The sequence below is a fragment of the Micromys minutus genome, assembly GCF_963924665.1.
Source record: "Micromys minutus genome assembly, chromosome: 27".
NCBI lineage: Eukaryota > Metazoa > Chordata > Mammalia > Rodentia > Muridae > Micromys > Micromys minutus.
Genome location: NC_137962.1, coordinates 15,362,571 through 15,381,614, shown reverse-complemented (window position 1 = coordinate 15,381,614; position 19,044 = coordinate 15,362,571). Strand labels below are relative to the sequence as shown.

Genomic DNA, 19,044 nt, shown 5'->3' with positions numbered 1-19,044 from the left:
GATCGGAGGGGACCAGCACTGATATGGAGCCAGATACTGTCCTAAAGAGACCACCTGGTACCCAGAAGTTGGCAGCCTGATGCCTGTGTTTCAGTGAGCAGGTTCTAATGCTCCAGGAGGGAGCCGTTCAGCATCAGAGAATGTTAGTTTGAAGGTGATAATTAGCAATACTTCCTCTCCCTTCCTCTTCTCTCTGTCTCTGGAGAACCTGACAGCTGGTGAGGTAGTTTTCTCCTGGTGGAAGTATCCCAGATACCCGTTGAAAATGGGGTAGAAAGTTCATTTTTGAAGCTCTTAGGAGACTGCCCACGTGACAAAGACATAGCCAAGCATGTTCCCGTGCTGTGGAACTGGGCACTCCTGTGAGGTAGCGTTGCCTCCAGGTTACACACCTGAGGCTGCTGCTGCTGAGTTCTCCACACCATTAAATACACCACTGGAATGTAGCATACAGTTGAGGCTCGTGGGAGACCCTGCCGTCATGTGAGCAGATTTTCTCATGTGCATTGTCAAGAGGGATGACCATACTGCGGTCAGGGAAGGTAGTGATGTGACACCTTCTTGTGAACAGTGGACGGGGAAGATAGTCATGGCAGCACCCTATTGTGAATTGTGGACAGGGAAGGTGGTGATGGTGACACCGTGTTGTGGACACTTTAACACCACGGAACTGTTCTCTTACGAGCAATTACAGTGAAAACCGGGTGTGGGGGAGGCAGAGGCATACAGGCGTCTGCAGGTTCCATGCAAGTCTGCTTTAGTACATTTCAGTCCAGCCAGGGCTAGACAGTGAGACACACCTGTCTCCGAACAAGCAAATGAGTGATAGACGGGTCCAAGTCCTGATTAAATATGCTTAGTTGTGTGTGTCTGTCATCCTGTGTTTAAATCTAAACTTCATGTTAGTGCCCTGAAGATGGATTTGGGGGTGGGCAGGAACCCTTCTTTTTTCTCCCCATGTGGCCTTGTTGCATAAGCAATCTTTTTCTGTTTTTCACTAAAACTTTTTAAGAATGTTAGGGATAGTAATATGTTTTACACACACACACACACACACACACACACACACACAAACTACACTCCTCTACTCTATAAGGAGATAAGGATGAAAGCACTTTAAATGAAAAATAATGAAATACCAGATCTGAGGATACATGGTGCAACTACATTAGTGTCTGTGGCTCTTGCTTAGGGAGTGGGGATTATGAAGACAGACAGACAGGGGTTCAGGCACAGGCTGACCTTGGGGAAGGAGGAGGTTATAGGTTATTTTTAATCAGGAAAAGCAGAGAGAGGAGAGTGATGGGTGGGGGGAGATTCTGTTCTTGGTGCTGAGTGTTTGCATCAGAATTCGCACATTTATTTCATGGCATTTTTTTTTCTGTTAGTGTGACAGTTCACAATAAAATGTCTTCAAAAGAAGAAACAAGGTAGACATTTCTGTCATAATACTTTGGCCTAGCAGTCTTCTGTGTCTGATCTGATTGAAAAGTTATTTCTGCACTGGAGTTTTCCATAAGGTATCTCGAAGATCAAGCCAGGCTGCTCTCTGTCTGAAGGACACATTAGTGAGCTAGACGCTCTCAGAGGGATCGATACATTAGCGTTTTGATTTTATTGGGACTGATGCTGAGGGTGGAAACAGCCTTCTGGAGTCGCTGGGCCTGACAGCACAGTGGACACGTTCTCTGCTTTTGGTTCCTTCCCAATTAATTATTTAATTCTATTTCCCCTTTCTCTGTGCTTTTTGGCTTTTGGTTTTATAAAAGAAATGTCAGCTTTCTCAGCCCGACAGTGTCTGTTGGACTCGATAATTAAACATGGCATTTCAGATTCAGTATGGGAAGGAGGGACTCTTCAGCCTCACAGACCATGGAACAGGCTAGAGATAGCATCTCGTCTAATCAGTTTGTTTTATAGAACAGGAAGCTGAGTCCCAGAAAGGTGGACAATCTGTCCAAGGTGTCACAAGGCGGTGCAGCAGCCTTTTACACAGAGGTGTTTGTCTGGCTCTGCCTTCTTCCCCCAGAGAGCAAACAAAATTGTTTCTAGATGGGTACAAAGGTAAACCACTGTAGCGTTACTGTCTGTGGGCAGCAAGACAGCTTGCTTTCTCTTTTAGATGGAGTGGTGACCCTGCTCATGACAGGTTGTCTTTCTAGGCCTGGTGTCACAGGGTGAAAGGACGGTGAACATTATGCTCCGAAGCTGCTGCTGGTACCTGTGAGAAGGGGCCAGCGATGTGACTTTGGCACAGAGCATTCCTGGACTCTGACCTGTGATGTCGTGGGGGGGGGGGCTGTGTGCTGGGTCACATCAGGGTTCCCCACTGGTGAACACCATCTCACTCCTTGAGAACTGAGCACTAGCCTGGGTCTTCTCACTGTGTCTTCTTTTTTGAGCCCCCTTGCTCTCAGCAGATGCCCACTTTTGAGGGCCAATGGAGGTCATTTGCAGATATGGTTTTCTACTTTCCACCTGAGACACACTTTCATCTTCATCTTGTTGGTCCTGGCCGATGTGTCTGTTGTTTCTCCCCGGCAGCCTCGTCCTTCCCTTTGGCCTAGGGTTGCACGCTAGGCATCTTTTATTCAAACTGTTATTGGCTCTCAGCAACTCCACTGCCTGTCATTAGCCTTCCCTTTCCTAAGTTCCCTTCTAATCATCTAGATTCTTCTCTAAAGCAAGGTCCCGTACACTTTGGGCTCATGCTTCTTCTCTCCCTAGTCCCCTCTTGCTGGGTCCTTCCCTTCCCCATTGCAGGTATTCTGAGGGGCTGCTGTGCATCTGTTGCTGTCCCCAGTGGTGGCTCTGCACTCAGTGCTCATCCCTCTGCCCTTTGGGCCCAGCTTTAGCCACCCTCTGCCATACTCTGTGGGTTCTGTCCTTAGTGAACTGTAGTGGCAGAGGTATGATTTCCTGTGAGTCCCCGTGGCATCCCTGGGTGCTGTTTTATGTTGTCAACCCTACCTCCCTTTAGGGTGTCTCTTCTCAGGATTCAGCACAGGGCTGGGCCTGGACACTCTCAGTTCCTGCTCACTGCTGTGAGTCAGGGGACCCGCAACATCATGAACCCAGCGGAGGTTCAAGGGTTATGTTGGGTTGGGACTACTGGTTTTACTTGCCAGATAAAGATCCTTGTAAAGGAAATGGGTTCAGGGGAGGCCAGTCTGGGCATTGTGGAGACGTGGCAGTGTCAGCCACAGAAGCCTGCAGCCCACGGGGTTTTCTTGGAACGTCACTGTAGAAGCTGGACATGCTTCCCAAGGAGCCGAGGGTGGGGGAGATTGCTTAAGCAGGTGAGTCGACTGGATGGGAAGCATCAACTGAGGTCTGTGGGTTTTGGGGACATGAGGGAAGAACTGGGCCAACTAGGCTCCCTCCTAAGGTGACTGACTACACTGGCTCTCATCTCCTGAGTGTTTCAGGCACCAGTAACACCACCCACTGTATCCATATCACCCCTTGGGATACATGGAGGAAGACAGGATGGGAGGGGGCAGGGCTACTACATCAAGTCCCAAAGGATTAAGTGGCATGAGGTCTGTGTGCAGGTCCCAGATATGTCTGAGGAAATTTTTAGAAGGAAGACTAGTGAAGGCCTGGCTCCCCTGATCACCGCCTTCTGACCTTGGGCAGACAGTGTTGCTGCACAGCCATTGCAATAGTACCGATGGTGCTAATATGATCCTTATGTCCCGCTTAGATTTCTCGTCGTTAACATATATGTTTATGCTTTGCTTGTAGGTCTGTGTGCCACATGTGTGCTGGGTATGTAAGAATGGGGGAAGAAGGTGTTAGAGTCCCTGAGACTGGAGTTCCAGATGGTTGTGAGCCACCGTGGAAGTGCTGGGAATGAAACCTGGGTCCTCTGGAAGAGTAGCCAGTGCTCTTAGTCTTTGAACCATCTCTCTGGCACCCAGTTCTTTTCTCTTTTCTATGTCATTTACATGTGCATAAACAAATGGATGTCAATTCTTATAAGAGGTAGTTGAATTAGCATAGGCTATTTTGAGATTTAAAAATTTGGGGAACAAAACCAGAGAATTGTTAGTTTGAGGTTAAAGTGGAAATGCCTTGTTTATATGAATAGGTGGTCATGTTCCAGTTCCTCCCTCCACCTTTGTCCTCTAGAAGGCAGTGACTCAAAGGACAAGCTAAAGGCAGCGACACCCCACACAGTGTGCTTATATCCACGCATCAGAATTCATAGGAAAAGCATTGTGCTTTCATTTAAGCATCTAGCAGGCTCAAGGCTCGAAGCTCCAAGGCAGAGCATTGATTTTAAAAATTATGGAAAGCAAAATCTCCCCTGACTGTCATACAGAATCTTCGCTTCCCACAAATTAGCTTCTACAGTGATGGCCCAAGCCTCCTAAAAGCTAACTTCAAGTCTCTTTTCCTCTCCTTTTCTTTCCCTCAGCTCCTCCCTTCCTCCCCCCGCCCCATGCACAGGCATGTAGGCATGTACACATCCCTTTCAGAAAATGTTTACATTCCTGAAATGGGAGCTCTTCTTTGCCCAGAGGTTTGCACACTCAGGAGCCACTTTTCTCATCCTTGTTTTCCAGGCTCTATCTGCTGAAGTCGTCTTCCTGCTCCAAACGCTAGCCCAACATCACTTCTGGAGAAAATTCTTCTCCTGCCCTTTAACGTTGGTCAGCCTCTTTCCATGTATTCAACACCATACATTTTTATGGCTCTTGTCTGGCAAAGTGATACTTTTAAATTTATGTGAAATTACTTTCTCTCTGACTTGACTTGTACTGTGTACCATAGTAGCCACCAGAGACATTTACTTAAATTTAAAGTAATTAAGATCAAGTGAAATCAATAATCAATACTTTAGATGCTTTTGTGTGCCATATACTGTTGAAGTGCCCATAGCCATGTACAGCTAGCAGCTACCTTTCTGCACCACACAGACTGGGTCAGTAGGGCAAAGTTCCATAGCACTGGGCACCAGGCTGCCAGGAAGAAAGCACAGCCCTTGGAGAGGACAGATAAAGCAGACAGTACATATCCGTGAGGGAGTTAGGGAAGAGAAGACCATAGCTATGTGGGCTTGGGGAAAGAAGGGACTGTAGCTAAGAGAGGAGGAAAGGGGACTGTAGTTGTGAGGGAGAGGGGATAGGAGAGGCTAGTTCAAAGGAGCCATAGCCTAAGCGTAAAAAGTAAAGCACCAGTTTCTAGAGAACAGCATTTCTATGACTTAGATGTAGGCAAAGATTCTATAGACAAATAGTAGCACTAACCAAACCAAATTGAACAAAACAAAACAAAAAAATCCCTAACCAACCAACCAACCAACCAACCAACCAACCAACCAACTAACCAACTAACCAAAAAACCAACCAAACAAAAAAACCAAATAATAGCAAAATTAAATTCTTGGCTGGACATAATGGAACAGACCTTTAATTCCAGTGCTCAGGAGGCAGAGGCAGACAGATCTCTGGGAGTTCAAGACCAGCCTATTCTACAGAACTATTTCCAGGACAGTCAGGCCACACAGAGAAACCTTGTCTTTGGGGGGAAAAAGATCTGATCATGGAAAGGTAACATTAAAAGATCAAAGAACCAAAGCACACATTGTAAGCAGGTGGCAGGTGACAGTCGGCCATGTGTTTAGCATTCCTAAGCCCCTAGGTTCTGTTTCCAAAACCAAAAGCATTAAAAGGAGGAGGAGCAGGGAGAAGCTGAGAGAACTTGGCTATAAATCTACCATTCTTGTCTAAATGGAGTCAGAGGATCTACAGCAGTGCCACTGAGAACAAGCCAACTGTCCACGAGAAGCAGGATGGCTAAACTATCGTTTTGACACAGCAAGAAAACACATGAGCGTTGACTTGGGCCTCAAATGCCACACGGAGACGAAGGAGGGCCACAGACACTGATTTGAGGCGTCTGCTCCTGGAAGTCTAAAAGAATATCTTCAAGTGAGTTTTAAGTCAAAGAAAGAGGACTAAATAGCAGAGAATAGCGCTGTATTTAGTTAGTATCCTGTAACAAGTGAGACTGATACTCCATGGTGGCAGCCATAGTTGTGCATCTTGGTAGAGGCTGCCAACAGGAACAGGACTGGAAGGAAGCAGAGAATGCTGGGAATTATCGTGCTGTGATCTGGGTATAGAGTGCCCTACTGTGAACAAAAACCTAGAAGCCTGTCAAGCAGTAACTTAACATTAGTGCTTGTCATAGTGATGGTTTCCATTGCTGTGAATAGACACCATGACCAAGGTGCCTCTTATTAAGGAAAACATTTAATTGGCACTGGCTTACAGTTTCAGAGATTCAGTCCATTATCATGATGATGGGAAGCATGGCAGTGTGCAGGTAGACATGGTGCTGGAGGAGCTGTGAGTTCTACATCTTGATCCAAAGGCTGCCAGGAAGTGCTTCTGTCTTCCACAGGCAGTCAGGAGGAGGTCCTTAAAGCCCACCCCAACAGTGACACACTTCCTCCAACAAGGCCACACTTATTCCAACAAGGCCCCATCACCTAACAGTGTCACTTCCCATGAGCATTCAAGACACCACAGTTCACATTATTGCATGCAATTTAGCAAACTTTCATTTTTTAAGACTTTAAGTACCATTAATCACAAAAATGAGTCTTTTAGGAATGAAGTGTAAAATACCATAAGACCTTCCCAGAGGTGATTATGTTTCTGGGAAACTATGAAACAAGATGAACATCTTAAAGGGATATACCACACTCATAGATAGGAAGACTAAATGGCATAAGAAATTTTTGTGTTTCCAAAATTCATCCATTGGTTTGGAAGTCTGGATGGGAATTCTCACAGATGGCTCTAAAAATTTACCCAAAAAGTGATTCTGAAATGGTTGTGAAAGTCCAAGGGGTGGGAAACGCCCAACCGGCCCCACAACAGTCATCCGGTGAGGGCTGATCCTGCAGGACTCAAAGGCCCTTGTCACAGGTGCTCAACAGCCACAGGATCTGCCCAGAGTGTTTGGAATTACTTGGTCAGGGGACAAGTAGGAGCTTTTCAAGTAGACAGTGGAAGGCTGACTACACCGGAAAGATGGTTGTCTATACCAATGGTTCACAAACCATGCTGAGCATTGCAGCCATTCCTTGAGCCTTCAGTAACCCTGATGCCAATTAAATGACAGTGGGAGGAGGGTTGACATTTCAAAGGTCCTGGGCAGCTAGAGCACAGAGGAAGGTGTGTACTACAGGCAATCAATGTGAGGGTGTGGCTCACTAGATGGAAGGAGCCCTGTACTTCTAGGACATGAGAAACGAGGGAGAAGAGTGGGAAGATCACCTGGCCTCAGGGTAGGGCTATGCATGCCTACTTTGTATACTGACTGTGGCAGCGAGAAGTCCTATCTCAAGCTGTAGCAGAGAGGCCAAGCCACTCCGCACCAGCTGTGTGGCCATGATGCCAGCATAGAAGACAGCAGAAGGGATGGTCGCAGCTGGGAGGCCAACATGGCAGAAACAGGAAAGATGAGAAGGCTTAGAGCTTGGTTGAGGGTAGAGAAGGAAGAACAGCACTGGAAATGCTTGGGCAGCCTGGACCCTGAGCTAGCAGGGCTGGACTTCAGCAGACACCATCTTTTCCTGTTTGGATGGAAGCACCTATAGTCCCTTTCACTGAACAACCACCCCCACCCCACAGTTGTCTCGTGGTAAGTCACCACAGCTTGGCCAGAGAGAGCACTGATGAGCACGGGAGATCTCAGCGCCCACAGACAGGCTCTTGTTACCTGTAGTGGTCACCTGTTGCTGATGAATGACAAACACTCCGATCCTCATCCTGGTGGCTTGGGAACAAAATCAACCTTCCCACATACTGGACGTACAGGGGGCCTACCAATGAATATACTTCATAGGTTATTAAACAGACCTCCGGGGCAAGTGTGGTGGGTGGCACGAAGCTGTCTACATCCGCAGAGATGCTTTCCTATGAGCCCCAGGGAGGCAGGGACAGGCTGACCTTTCCCGTGGCTGCGCTGTAGTGCTGTGAAATGTCTGTGAGTCAGAAGGCAGGTAGGTGGCCCAGCTAAATATAACGATGGGCAGGCTGTCCAGCACATTAGCTCTGTTCCTTCAGAGCAAAAGCAGACAGCCCACTGAATACAAAACAAAAGCAACATGCAATGGCCAACACAACCCAAGAGCAACCATAGGTCAGGATTAAAATCCAAGATATAACCCCCCCCCCCAGTTTCAATTCAAATATGGAAAAAAAGAGTAGGCAAAATAGAATAGACATTTGTTCAAAGTTACCAGTGAACCACTCAAGGTCTAGATGGGATAGTCAGATTGTGAAAAGGTTAGGGCTGCAGGTATAGCGTTTCTCATCCCTGGAGACCTTCTGTAAGAGGCCGAGTGGCAGAGAAGAGAAGGTACCAAAGAAGGTTAAAGCCGGTTGGGGAGAGGGCAGCAGCCTGCTCTGGTTGTCTAAAAAACAAGGCAGAGAAATGGACAACAAGTATGAAAGCAGCATGGGGTTGCCATGGGAACCCAGCTAGGGAATGGGCAACCCAGAAACCAGAGCTCAGCAATCTCCCCAAAGGACCAAAAGCCCACAGGACCAGGACTGGGTAGGGGATGTGTCTGGTCCCTGAAGGCAGATGGCAGATGAGAAATCTTCACAAAGGCAGCATGGGTTTCACAAAGGTAGAAAGTTCTTATGGAACCCTGGGGGGAACCCCTGTTTTTGACGACAAAGGGGGACCAAAGAATAGCTCCCAGAGGCTGAGGGGGTAAGTGCTGAGTGAGGAAGGCACACCCAGGTAGGCAGCAGGCAGGCTGGACCTAGAGATTCAGAGACAAGGATCCTGGACTTGTCCTCAAGATATGCACAGTAGGATGACGTGCATTCAGGCGGATTCTCAAGGGGCTTGTGCTGGCACAGGGGCATGTAGAGGGCAGGACCAGTGTGATCTCACAAAGGAAGACCTCATGAGAACAGGCAGGAAGTAACTGAATTGAATGGCAGGTGCTGGGCACTGATATTTTCCCTGTCTTAATGCTTTCTAACCTGAGAAAAAGCCAAGTTTCAACACAATCTCAGGCTTCTTTCAAAACAAAACAAAACACGTTTGTGGCAAAAGTGAGTTATCTAGGAATTACAAAGACAGAAAGAGATACTCTGTGTTAAGACTACAAGCAAGCTGCCTCCAGCTTCTGGGTGCTTCAGGATGAGTCACACCATTCTTTTAAGAAAAGAAAAGAAAAACAAAACAAAACAAAACCAGAACTCTAAAAATCCATATTTATTCTCAAAAGAGAACAGCAGACCACGGCTGTTGTTGAACAACTTTTTTGACTGCAGGGGATAGCGTTAGGGGAACAGGCAGGTTACGGAAGAGAATTCAGCAGATTACAGAGCTAGCCCTAGCTAACTTCAGCTGTCAGTAAACTGTGAAGCCATACACCATCCAGTGTGATCTGCACACGGCCCTGAACTTCAGATGAAACCCTGTGCTGATGCTCCCAGGCTGTTCTCAGAAAGGTGGCAAGAAGCTTACTCACCCATGAGAAGCAGAAGAGGTTTCTTAGTAAGAGAGTAGCAAGCCACTGGTGTCTGTGCTGAACCCCAGGCGGCATGCAAGCATAGGGCCATTCAGTAGCAGTGCACAGGGAAAGGGAAGAAGGGAAGGCTCACGAGTGCCTACATCTCCCATAGCTCTTCACTAGTGCCCTCCAGGTGACCTCCCCTGAGAATTGTGCATGTCTCACTCCAGGGCATCTGCAGTTACCTTCCTTCTATAGTCCTGTTCTCGTATCAAGAAAATCATCACTCTCCTGATAGACATCTTATTCCATAAAGAAGTGATTTGATAGCAGCTTGATTTTTTTTTTGGGGGGGGATGCCTGGAACTAATCTATCCTCTCCTATGGAAATATGGTCATTTACCCAGCAAGATCAGTAACTCCTGTACCCAAAGCTACAACTTTTTCTGGAACCCTGTAGCACTCTAGGTGTTCAGGAGGACAATGGGAAGCCTCCCAACACTGGAAAAGGCAGAAGGCCTTAGGTCTGCTGTAATCGCTGTGTGTACCAAGTGGAGGAGAAACAGTGTCCTGATAAGGCTGTCCATGGAGGCTAAGGACCGTGCCACTCAGAGTCCACCATAGACATTACTTTTACTCTTCTAAACACACTGCAGAGTTTCTGAATGAATGAGCATGCTGCTTTCTCCATGGAAATTAAGGATGAGCGTTGGCTCATCGCCTTAGCCAACTGCTTCTCCTGCTTTGGTTTCCTTGAGCATATTTTATGATAACCAGATGGGCTGTTTTTGGCATCCATGCATTTTATGAATACATGAGAAAGCATCTTTGAAAAATATTCTACCTGGAACAGCCTAAGCTGACAGACTCCCCACAAGAGAGACCCGTTGCTTTCTTTTACCTTTGCAAGTGTATTTTATATTAGTTACATTTTATTCAAGTTTATTTTAGGTATCTATCTACCTACCTACCTACCTACCTACCTACCTACCTACCTACCTACCTACCTACCTATCTATCTATCTATCTATCTATCTATCTATCTATCTATCTATATTCATGTCTTTTTCTTCTTTCTGTAAACTCTTAATAAAAAGCATACCCTGTCACTAGGGTTGATTGCTAAGCTATTTGTAAATCTTAACCATAGGTTTGATGGGGGCTCGATGTATAGTTTGGACCTCATGGGCTGCTGTAGAGCAGCCTGGGCTGGTGATCTCAGGACGTTGTTTTTGTTTCAGTGTGGCTGGTGGTTCTGACTTCTGGTTTTAGCTATGTGTTGATGGGTGTGTAATACTGAAGAAGTCACCACATTGGAACCTTGGCTTTCTCATGTGTAGAGTCAGTATGGTAGTGCCCTCTTTACAGGGAGTATGGAATAATTAGATGCCTCCATGCTCTTGTGCCCATTGCCAGTCCAAGGACACTATGATCCACAATCAGATCTGCCAGGGCTCGTTGGAGAGAAGGGGTTGCTGCTGGTAGAATAGGAACTGGCTTACATAGTTGTGGAGGGCAGAAAGTCCTGCAATAGGTTGTCTCTGAGCTGGAGACTCCAGAAACATGGATCAGGCTGAGGCAGAAGGGTTGAACCCCTTGGAGGACACTGAGGGTAAGTTTTGGAGGCCAAAGTTTGGAGCTCCTGAAGTTGTAAAGTCGGGTGTGAGAAGTGCAGGAGAGCCTCTCCAAGGTCGCTTCTGTACTACCCATGGTTTCGCCGATTGGGTGATGTTCATTCATGGTGAGGGCTGTCCTTTCCCTCCCAGTTCCCCAGTTTGCACGCCAGCTCCTCTGCAGCCAGGCACAGGTACCTTGGCAGTTCTTGGATATGCCTTTGTAGGCTGGCTCTGCTGGTGTGGCCGGAGTAGTTGCTTTCTCTCCACTGCTAGCACCTGTTTTCAGCTGTCATTTCCCAGTTGTCATGATGACTGTGATATTATAGTTGAAGTCAAGAGAAGTATTATTCCAGCATGCAGAATTGCATCCTGAAATTGCCCACAGCCTATCTCCTAATGGAAAGATTGAATGCTATAAATGGTAACTAGGAAGTTCACGCTACAAGCTTACTTTTATTTGCGACTCAGACCATTCTTGCATGCCTTCCATCCTCATAGTACCTCTAAGCTCCTTGGTCCTGGTAGGCTGCCCCATCTGTTTGCAGCTTTTCACCCTTGTCTTCCTATTAATTGTCAGACAAATCTGTTTTGCATATTCTATTTGTGATTGCCTGTGTTGGCGGAAACATGGGTGAGATGCTCCAATATTATTTTCTGTTCTTCCCCGGCTCCCAAGCCAGAGCAAGTTCCTTCCCAGTGTCTCCCGTGACATCTTTTCCCAGCTTGTCTCTTTTGCTTCTGCAGCTGCCCTGTGCTATTTCCAGCTTTGCTCTTGCTCAAGCTTCTGCCCCAACTGGAGCTGGAAACACCCCTGGCCATGCGTGATGCTACCTTTCTTTTCTACCTTCCGCTGGTTTAGAAAGTACAACTGTTCAGCCTGTGAAGAGGCGACAAGATTTAAGATAATTATTTCTGAGGTTTCTAGGCAAATTTCATGTGTGTGTGTGTGTGTGTGCGTGCGTGTTTGTTTTGTATGTATGTATATATGTATGTATATGTATGTATGTATGTATGTATGTATGTGTGCATTTGCAAAGTACATATATTCCAAAGCTTTCCAACTCCAAGGCATTGCAGATGTATATTTTCCCTCTTTCCCAGTACCTGGCATTCCTTGATTTGGTTCCTCATGCTCAGCCTCTGCCCTGGGTAGCGCATAGTAGGCACAGATCTCAGGCCATAGAAGGTTCTGGGAGTCACGGAACAGTTGTTTTCAGTTAGTGTACCCAGGGGAGGCACTGTGGAAGGGGCTTAGGCCTGGGGGATGTTGGAGGATCAGTGATAGTTGTCACAGAGTGAAAAGTTGGGGCCAAGATGGGACGTGGTGAGCAGGATGGTAGAACCTTCTAGTCCCTTTGTAGTATCTGGTCTCATTGGCAGCTGGTCTCCAGTGCTCAGGAGAGCTGCTTTGCCTTTGGTTGGCCCTTTACTGAGTGTATCATTCCTCGAGAACCCCAGTGAACTTCTGGGTCATTGTTCTCCATGAAAACCTACTTTCCCCACACTAGTCCCTACAAGAAAATTGCCTGATGAGGGGTGTTATCAATGTGAATGAATGCTCAGGGAAGACCCTCCCACCTTGTAATTAGACCAGGTTCCTTCCTGTTACTTCTTGGAAAAATCAAACCCTGTCTTGCAAAACGGACCGTCATGTTTGACCTGGGACTTCTGTCTTCCTTCCTAGATGGAATCAGCGTGAGTGGCTTTCCCCTGTCCAGTCCCTTCCGCCAGGTCGTCCGGCCCCGAGTGGAGAGCAGACCCACAAACCCTTCCGAGGGCAGCAAGACGGGGGACCCTGGCCACGTCAAGGTTAGTCCATCCGTGGAGGTGCAGGCTGCCGGGATTCTCCTGGTTTCTGCTAGAGCACTTTCCAACTCAGTGTTTAGAGTACCTTTCTGAAGGAGATTGGAGGTGTGTGGTTGAAAATGGTTTCTCATGTTTTCACGTCTTGTGGAATTTCTGGATAGCAGTCCAGAGGCTACGCATGTGCCATGTACTTGGGGGATGCGAGCTCTGATCTTGCCGTGACATAGAGACTGGGAAGGCAGGCATGGCGTTGCGGACACTGAGCAGAGCAGATGGTTTTCCCCTTGTCCCCGTCCTTTGACAGATGTACTCATTGTCCAACTCTCACTTTGCATATTTACCTCGTAGCATTTTTCTTAGTCATTTGGCAACTCTTGCAGGTGCTGGTTTGTAAGCCCACAGTTCCTGGAGCTCTGCACAAAGCTGGAACGCTCAGGATATGAGGGACAACAGGAGCAGAGCCTGCTGCTTGCAGGAGGGTGTGTGAATAGGAGCTCCAGGCACCGGTCTGGACCCTGCAGGAACGCCCTCCCACCCCCGAAGTGCACAGTGGGATGCTGTAGGGCTCTGAGCAGTGACTGAGGTGCAGGAATAGAGTCACTGTTTAAGTGAGTGTACTTATGGCCATCCTATGGGTGTGCTGTTTCCTATCCCCATGCTGAAATGTGAGAGAGCATTGGCTAATGGGGCCATGAGAGGAGCTCAAGCCAAGGCCCACGTTGCCTGGGAAGAGCTGCCCTGAGTAACCTTGGTGCAGTATGGAGAGGGGTTTGTGTTCTGTGGGGTAGTGGGCTTCTCTGAAGAGTGGGGAGGGCTATGCCAGTGGTTTGAGGCCTGCCTTGGGGCATCTGAGGAGGAAGGATGTGATTTAATCAGAATGATGTGAAACCCATACAGTCATTACTGGTATTGCCATGGGTGATAGGGCTGCCAAGCACTTGCTTGAACGCGGCACACTGTGTTTCCCTGAAGGATACAGGTGGCTGGCAGGAGCTGTACCCATACTCAGGACCACTATTCTGCGTGTGGTGGGAGGACTCGATGACTGAAGATAGATGCTGTGTTTGGTGGGGGAGCATCAGCAGCACTGTCTGTAGGGCTGAGGCTGCAGCTCAGCGGCAGAGTACTTAGCCAGTATGCCTGAGGCCCTCGACATGTATCCCTAGCCTACAAATTACGTAAGCCAGGCCTGTCTGCCTCTCAGAGTCCCATCTGGAAGACCAGTCATTGTTGGCTCACTGACAGGCTTGGGAAGAAAGAGGAGACTGCTCGCCTTCACGTCTATAGCTAAAGAAAACGGAGATTAGGGAAGATGAGTGGGTGGTAGCTGCTCGCCTGGGAGCCACTGTGAAGGAAGTAAGGCAGTGGGCCTTACCCTTGCCAGAATGGCCTGGTATCTAGTTAGGCTCAGACTGTTTCTAGCTTTTACTGCCTAGCCCTCCGTTTCCAGCCGTCACAGGGAGCCAGTAGCTACACAGGTGGCCTGCAGCGGTCTTGTATGATCGACACATGACGGGGGCTCTGCTGAGAGGCCTGAGAGGGCACCAGCTCATGGTACTGGCTGGATACTGTGGATGCAGGTCGGGCTGTGCTGGGTGCTTCCAACCAGCATAGCTGGACCAGACACAGATGGGACAATGGCTGAGCCACTCCAGAGCTAGAGTCTTGTCCGTGCTCTGCCTCCTGGTACTCAAGTAGGTTTCCTCTCCACTTCACGCCTGCATGCGGCTTGCCGGTAGAAATGCTCAACTTACAAAGATGAAGCTTGCCAGGGGCACCAAGCCTCCTGCCCTTTGCACTCTGGAGAGCACTTGCCCTCTCTGTCCGTATCCGGTCTCTTGGGACTGCAGCTGGCGGGCATGTTAACTTACAGAGTAGCTAAAGACTGGACTTCAACTTCAGGAACTTAGGGAAAAAGTTGAAAATTAAACTCAAAGTAAGCAAAAAGGAAACAATGAAAAACAGAGCAGAAATCACTGAACTAAGGAACAAACGAAATCCCTGAAATAGATAAAGTAACCAGAAGCTTGTTCTTTGAGAAAGTCGGGGAAATCTATTGACTTGCAGCCAGATTGATTAAAGAGTAATTATGTAAATTACCAGCATGAGGATCAAGATAGGGAGCTTCTGCTCAGGCTTCGCCGAGACGATAAGGGAGATGCATTACGAAGCGCTTTGTGCAGAGGACCTGGTAGGTAACTTTGTATCCATCAAGGAAGGAAAGCTCGTGTTCAAACCTTTCCTAGAGAAACTCCTTAAGGGAGAACGAATAGGAAATCTTTGTAGACTACTTTAAAAAGCTGTGAAAGGAAGAATACGGCAAGTGAGATGGCTCATGGCTTAAGATGCTTGTCATGCGTGCCTGAGGACCAGGGTTCAATGCCTGCCACCCACATGGAAGTGGAGGGAGAGAAATGACCCTTAAGGATTGTCCTTCATGTGTATCTTGTGGCATGTCACACTCACACAGTAACGATGATGATTAATGAAAAGAAAAAAGAAAAACAAGAAGAAATAAGATAAACAGTTTTTGAAGAAACACCACACAAAGCAACACACCACCACTGAGGACTACCCCTCTCCCAGTTTTAATAATTCTAAAGCAGAAGTTTAGCCTACACTACCTAATGGGCTGTACAACATAACTGAACAGGCAAGGCTGGTTTAACATCAGAACGCCCACAGTTGTAACTCCCCATGTTGATAAATGAGGAAAGGAAAATTAAGTAAACAGCATATCCATCTGTTGCCACATTCAGCATTTAATAAAACCTGGCACCTGTTTCCGGAATATTCTCTGCCACCTTGAAATAGAGAAGAGCCTCCACGGTCTGACCAGCCGTTCTCTCATGCTTCCCAGGGGAAGGCTTGACCTGTGGAATTCCTGTGACATTCCAGCAGCACCACACACAGATATTGGCTGCAGCATGAGCTGCTAGATTTTTCTCAAAACCTATACATGCTTTTGCACTATAATAATTATAGTCAGAAATGGAGATACTGGAAGAATCTGCAAAGAATTGAAGTTAAGCAAACAGTATGCTCTCCCTTTTCTTCCCTTCTCTTCCCCCTCCCTCCCTCTTACCCCCTCCCCTTGTCCCTCCCTTTTACCCCCTCCCCTTATTTTTCCTTTCCTCTCCTCCCCTTCCTTCCCCCTCTCCCCACAACTTCCCTTTCTTTCCCCTCCCTTTCCATTCCCCTCCCTCACCCCTCTTTTTCTTTCTTCTGTGTGTACCTGCTGGGGGCTGCATCTGGAGAAGCCAGAGGTAGCATATAAAGGAAGCTTTATATGTTTTGAAAGTTATTTACTAGTATGTGTGTTTGTGATGTGCTCCTGTTTGAGTAGGAGTGAGCATGTGCCTTGGCATGCACATGATGGGAAGAGAGCCTGCAGTGGGAGGAGAACCTGCAGTGGGAGGAGAACCTGCAGTGGGAGGAGGGCCTGCAGTAGGAGGAGGGCCTGCAGTAGGAGGAGGACCTTCAGTGGGAGGAGGGCCTGCAGTGGGAGGAGAGCCTGCAGTGGGAGGAGAGCCTGCAGTGGGAGGAGGGCCTGCAGTAGGAGGAGGGCCTGCAGTAGGAGGAGGACCTGCAGTAGGAGGAGGACCTTCAGTGGGAGGAGGGCCTGCAGTGGGAGGCGGGACTTCAGTGGGAGAAGGACCTGCAGTGGGAGGAGGACTTGTAGTGGGAGGAGAGCCTGTAGTGGGAGGAGGGCCTGCAGTGGGAGAAGGACCTGCAGTGGGAAGAGGACTTGTAGTGGGAGGAGGACCTGCAGTGGGAGGAGAGTCTGCAGTGGGAGGAGGGCCTGCAGTGGGAGGAGGGCCTGCAGTGGGAGGAGGACCTGCAGTGAGAGGAGAGTCTGCAGTGGGAGGAGGACCTGCAGTGGGAGGAGGACCTGCAGAGCTGCCTCTCCCCTTCTACTGTGGGTTCTGGGAATTGAACTCAGGTCTGGAGCTTCTGCAGCAAGTGTTGGGTCTTAATATAGGCAAGTGGAAGGAAGGGAAGTTGGCAGAGATGGCCGTGGGAGGGGTAGGGCAGTGGAGTAGGCGGTCCCTGAGTAGGAGGCATCAGAAGAGAAGGCTTCTTTCAGCAAAGGCTACTGGACCAGGTTGCAGTGGTGGTTGGGACTCAGCAGACAGCTTAGTGATATAGACATTCAGATGGCCTAGAGGAGACCCACGTAGACAGCAGTGAAGCTGCCACAGACACCTGCCCTCAGGCCACATCTGCCTTTCCGACAAAGACACAGTGGCCCAGGTGCAGTGGTGACTGACCATAATCCATTCAGTAATTGCATAACAGAAACAAAATGGCTTCCAAACATCCCATTCCAAGCTCTCTGGGTTCAAGGCTTCCAGAGTGCTGGCAGCTCAGGGAAGGCAAGCACTTGAACCTGCTAAGTCCAGAGAACAGTGGGGCAGAGAGGCTCTGATGCCGACCAGGCTTATTTCTATTCCCCGGGACTACAATTGCACCTCATTCAGAAGAAATTAGGATATCTCCAAGAGGTGAAGGAAGTGTCCAGGGTCAGGAAGCCTCTGAGTAGAAGTTAAATCCAGCCCAGGTGCTTCTGATCTCAAGGCTTGTACATAAGCCATTTCTGCCACCATAGCATCTCCGCCTGTGCGGTTTCTGTGCTTCAGAATTTATTACAGGACACAGAACACCCTCTATTGATTCAAGCTATATTGATGAAATAGGCATGTCTAAGCCTTTTGGCCTATCTGACCTCAGTTTTCACTCTGTGAAAGGCAGATAATAAGGCTTCCTCCCAGCCCTTGTAGGGAGGGAAGTGTCTGCTATTAGTCCTGGTAGATAAGAAAAGCTCACAAAATGGCAAATCCAATTCAGTTCCAAATTATTTCTAATCTGTCCCAGTGATAGTTACAGAGACAGGGCATTTTGCCTACAAAGTTTAAGCATAAAAGCTTCACAGGAATCCTTTAATCTGCTCAACAATTTTAAAACTTAATAAGAAATTTAGAATGGAGAGCCTGGGAGAAAGGCTGCTGTCTGGGGAATGCTAAAACAAATGCTAAATGAGGCCAAAGGGACATTCCTCCAGGTCTAGAGAGCACAAAGCTAAGACCTTTTGTGACCATGGCTTTTGTGTCAAACCTTCTGCAGGTATATGTTTGTGTGTGCACATGTAAGTATGTGTGTGTGTACATGACATGGGTGTTGGCCTTGTGGTGCCTTCTACTTCATAATTTTGTTTTCCTTTGAATTATGCATATTGTATATGTTCAATTATAGGTATGTGCACATGAATGTTTTCTAGGAGGCCAGAGGTACTGGGTCTCCTAGAGATAGACTTTCAGGTACTTGCCTGGTGTGGGTGCTGGAAACTGGACTCAGGTCTCCTAGAATAGCAATAAGGACTTTCACCTGCCAAGCACCTCTGAGGCCCCATCCCTGCTCTTTGTTTGAAACAGAGTCTTTCCTTGGCCTGGAATGTCACCACATAGGCCACAGTAGTTGACCCATGAGCTTCCAGAGATCCTTGTGTCTTCTTGTCCCATCTCTTGCATCGATAGGGTTACCTGCATACATCACCAGGACAGGAGTTTCTCATGGAACCTAAACTTGGGTCCTCAAGCAAATCTCTCTAGCTCACTTGCAGCTTTTATTCAATTCACACGTCTGACAGCTAGAGAGCAGTTAGCCAGTACACACTCAGTTTTAAATGCTGGGGGTAGATCCATGTACAGTGTCTGAGAGTCACATTCTGGCCAGAGACTAACACTGAACAATGCCAGTGTGATGTTTGCTGAGAATAGACACAGGCAGAGTCAGGGTGACTTTGTCTCTGGTTTGGGGAGAATGTCTGTAGAGTTCATTGCAGCCCTGATGAGAGAGGAACAGTATACACAGCCCGTCCCACTCTGGGCCATCGGTGGGCCACTGGAGTCATATCATTATTAGGATGCTAGCAAGCTGCCAACATTTGGAGTACTCTTTTTGCCAGTTATTTTTTTCCCCAGGTGATCGCAAGTTAAAGATAGAGGTGAGACTTACTGATGTCTGCATTTCCTCCTTTTCAAGGGGCAGGCATATGCAGTAGATATACTCTTGGTGAGTGTGGAACCAGCAAGACAGAAAGGCACTAAAATGGCTTCTACAGCCACA

At 47.9% G+C, this 19,044-nt stretch overlaps 1 protein-coding gene across 7 annotated transcripts in view; it reads left to right on the top strand.

Moving 5' to 3' along the window:
• Positions 1-19,044, top strand: part of TRAPPC9 (trafficking protein particle complex subunit 9) — a 427,690-nt gene that overhangs the window by 119,006 nt on the left and 289,640 nt on the right. For all 7 annotated transcript variants that reach the window (XM_080939655.1, XM_080939654.1, XM_080939652.1 and 4 more), the window contains one exon: positions 12,797-12,921. In XM_080939655.1, coding sequence (XP_080795781.1) covers positions 12,797-12,921 — 125 coding nt within the window. The remainder of the gene's footprint in view (positions 1-12,796; positions 12,922-19,044) is intronic.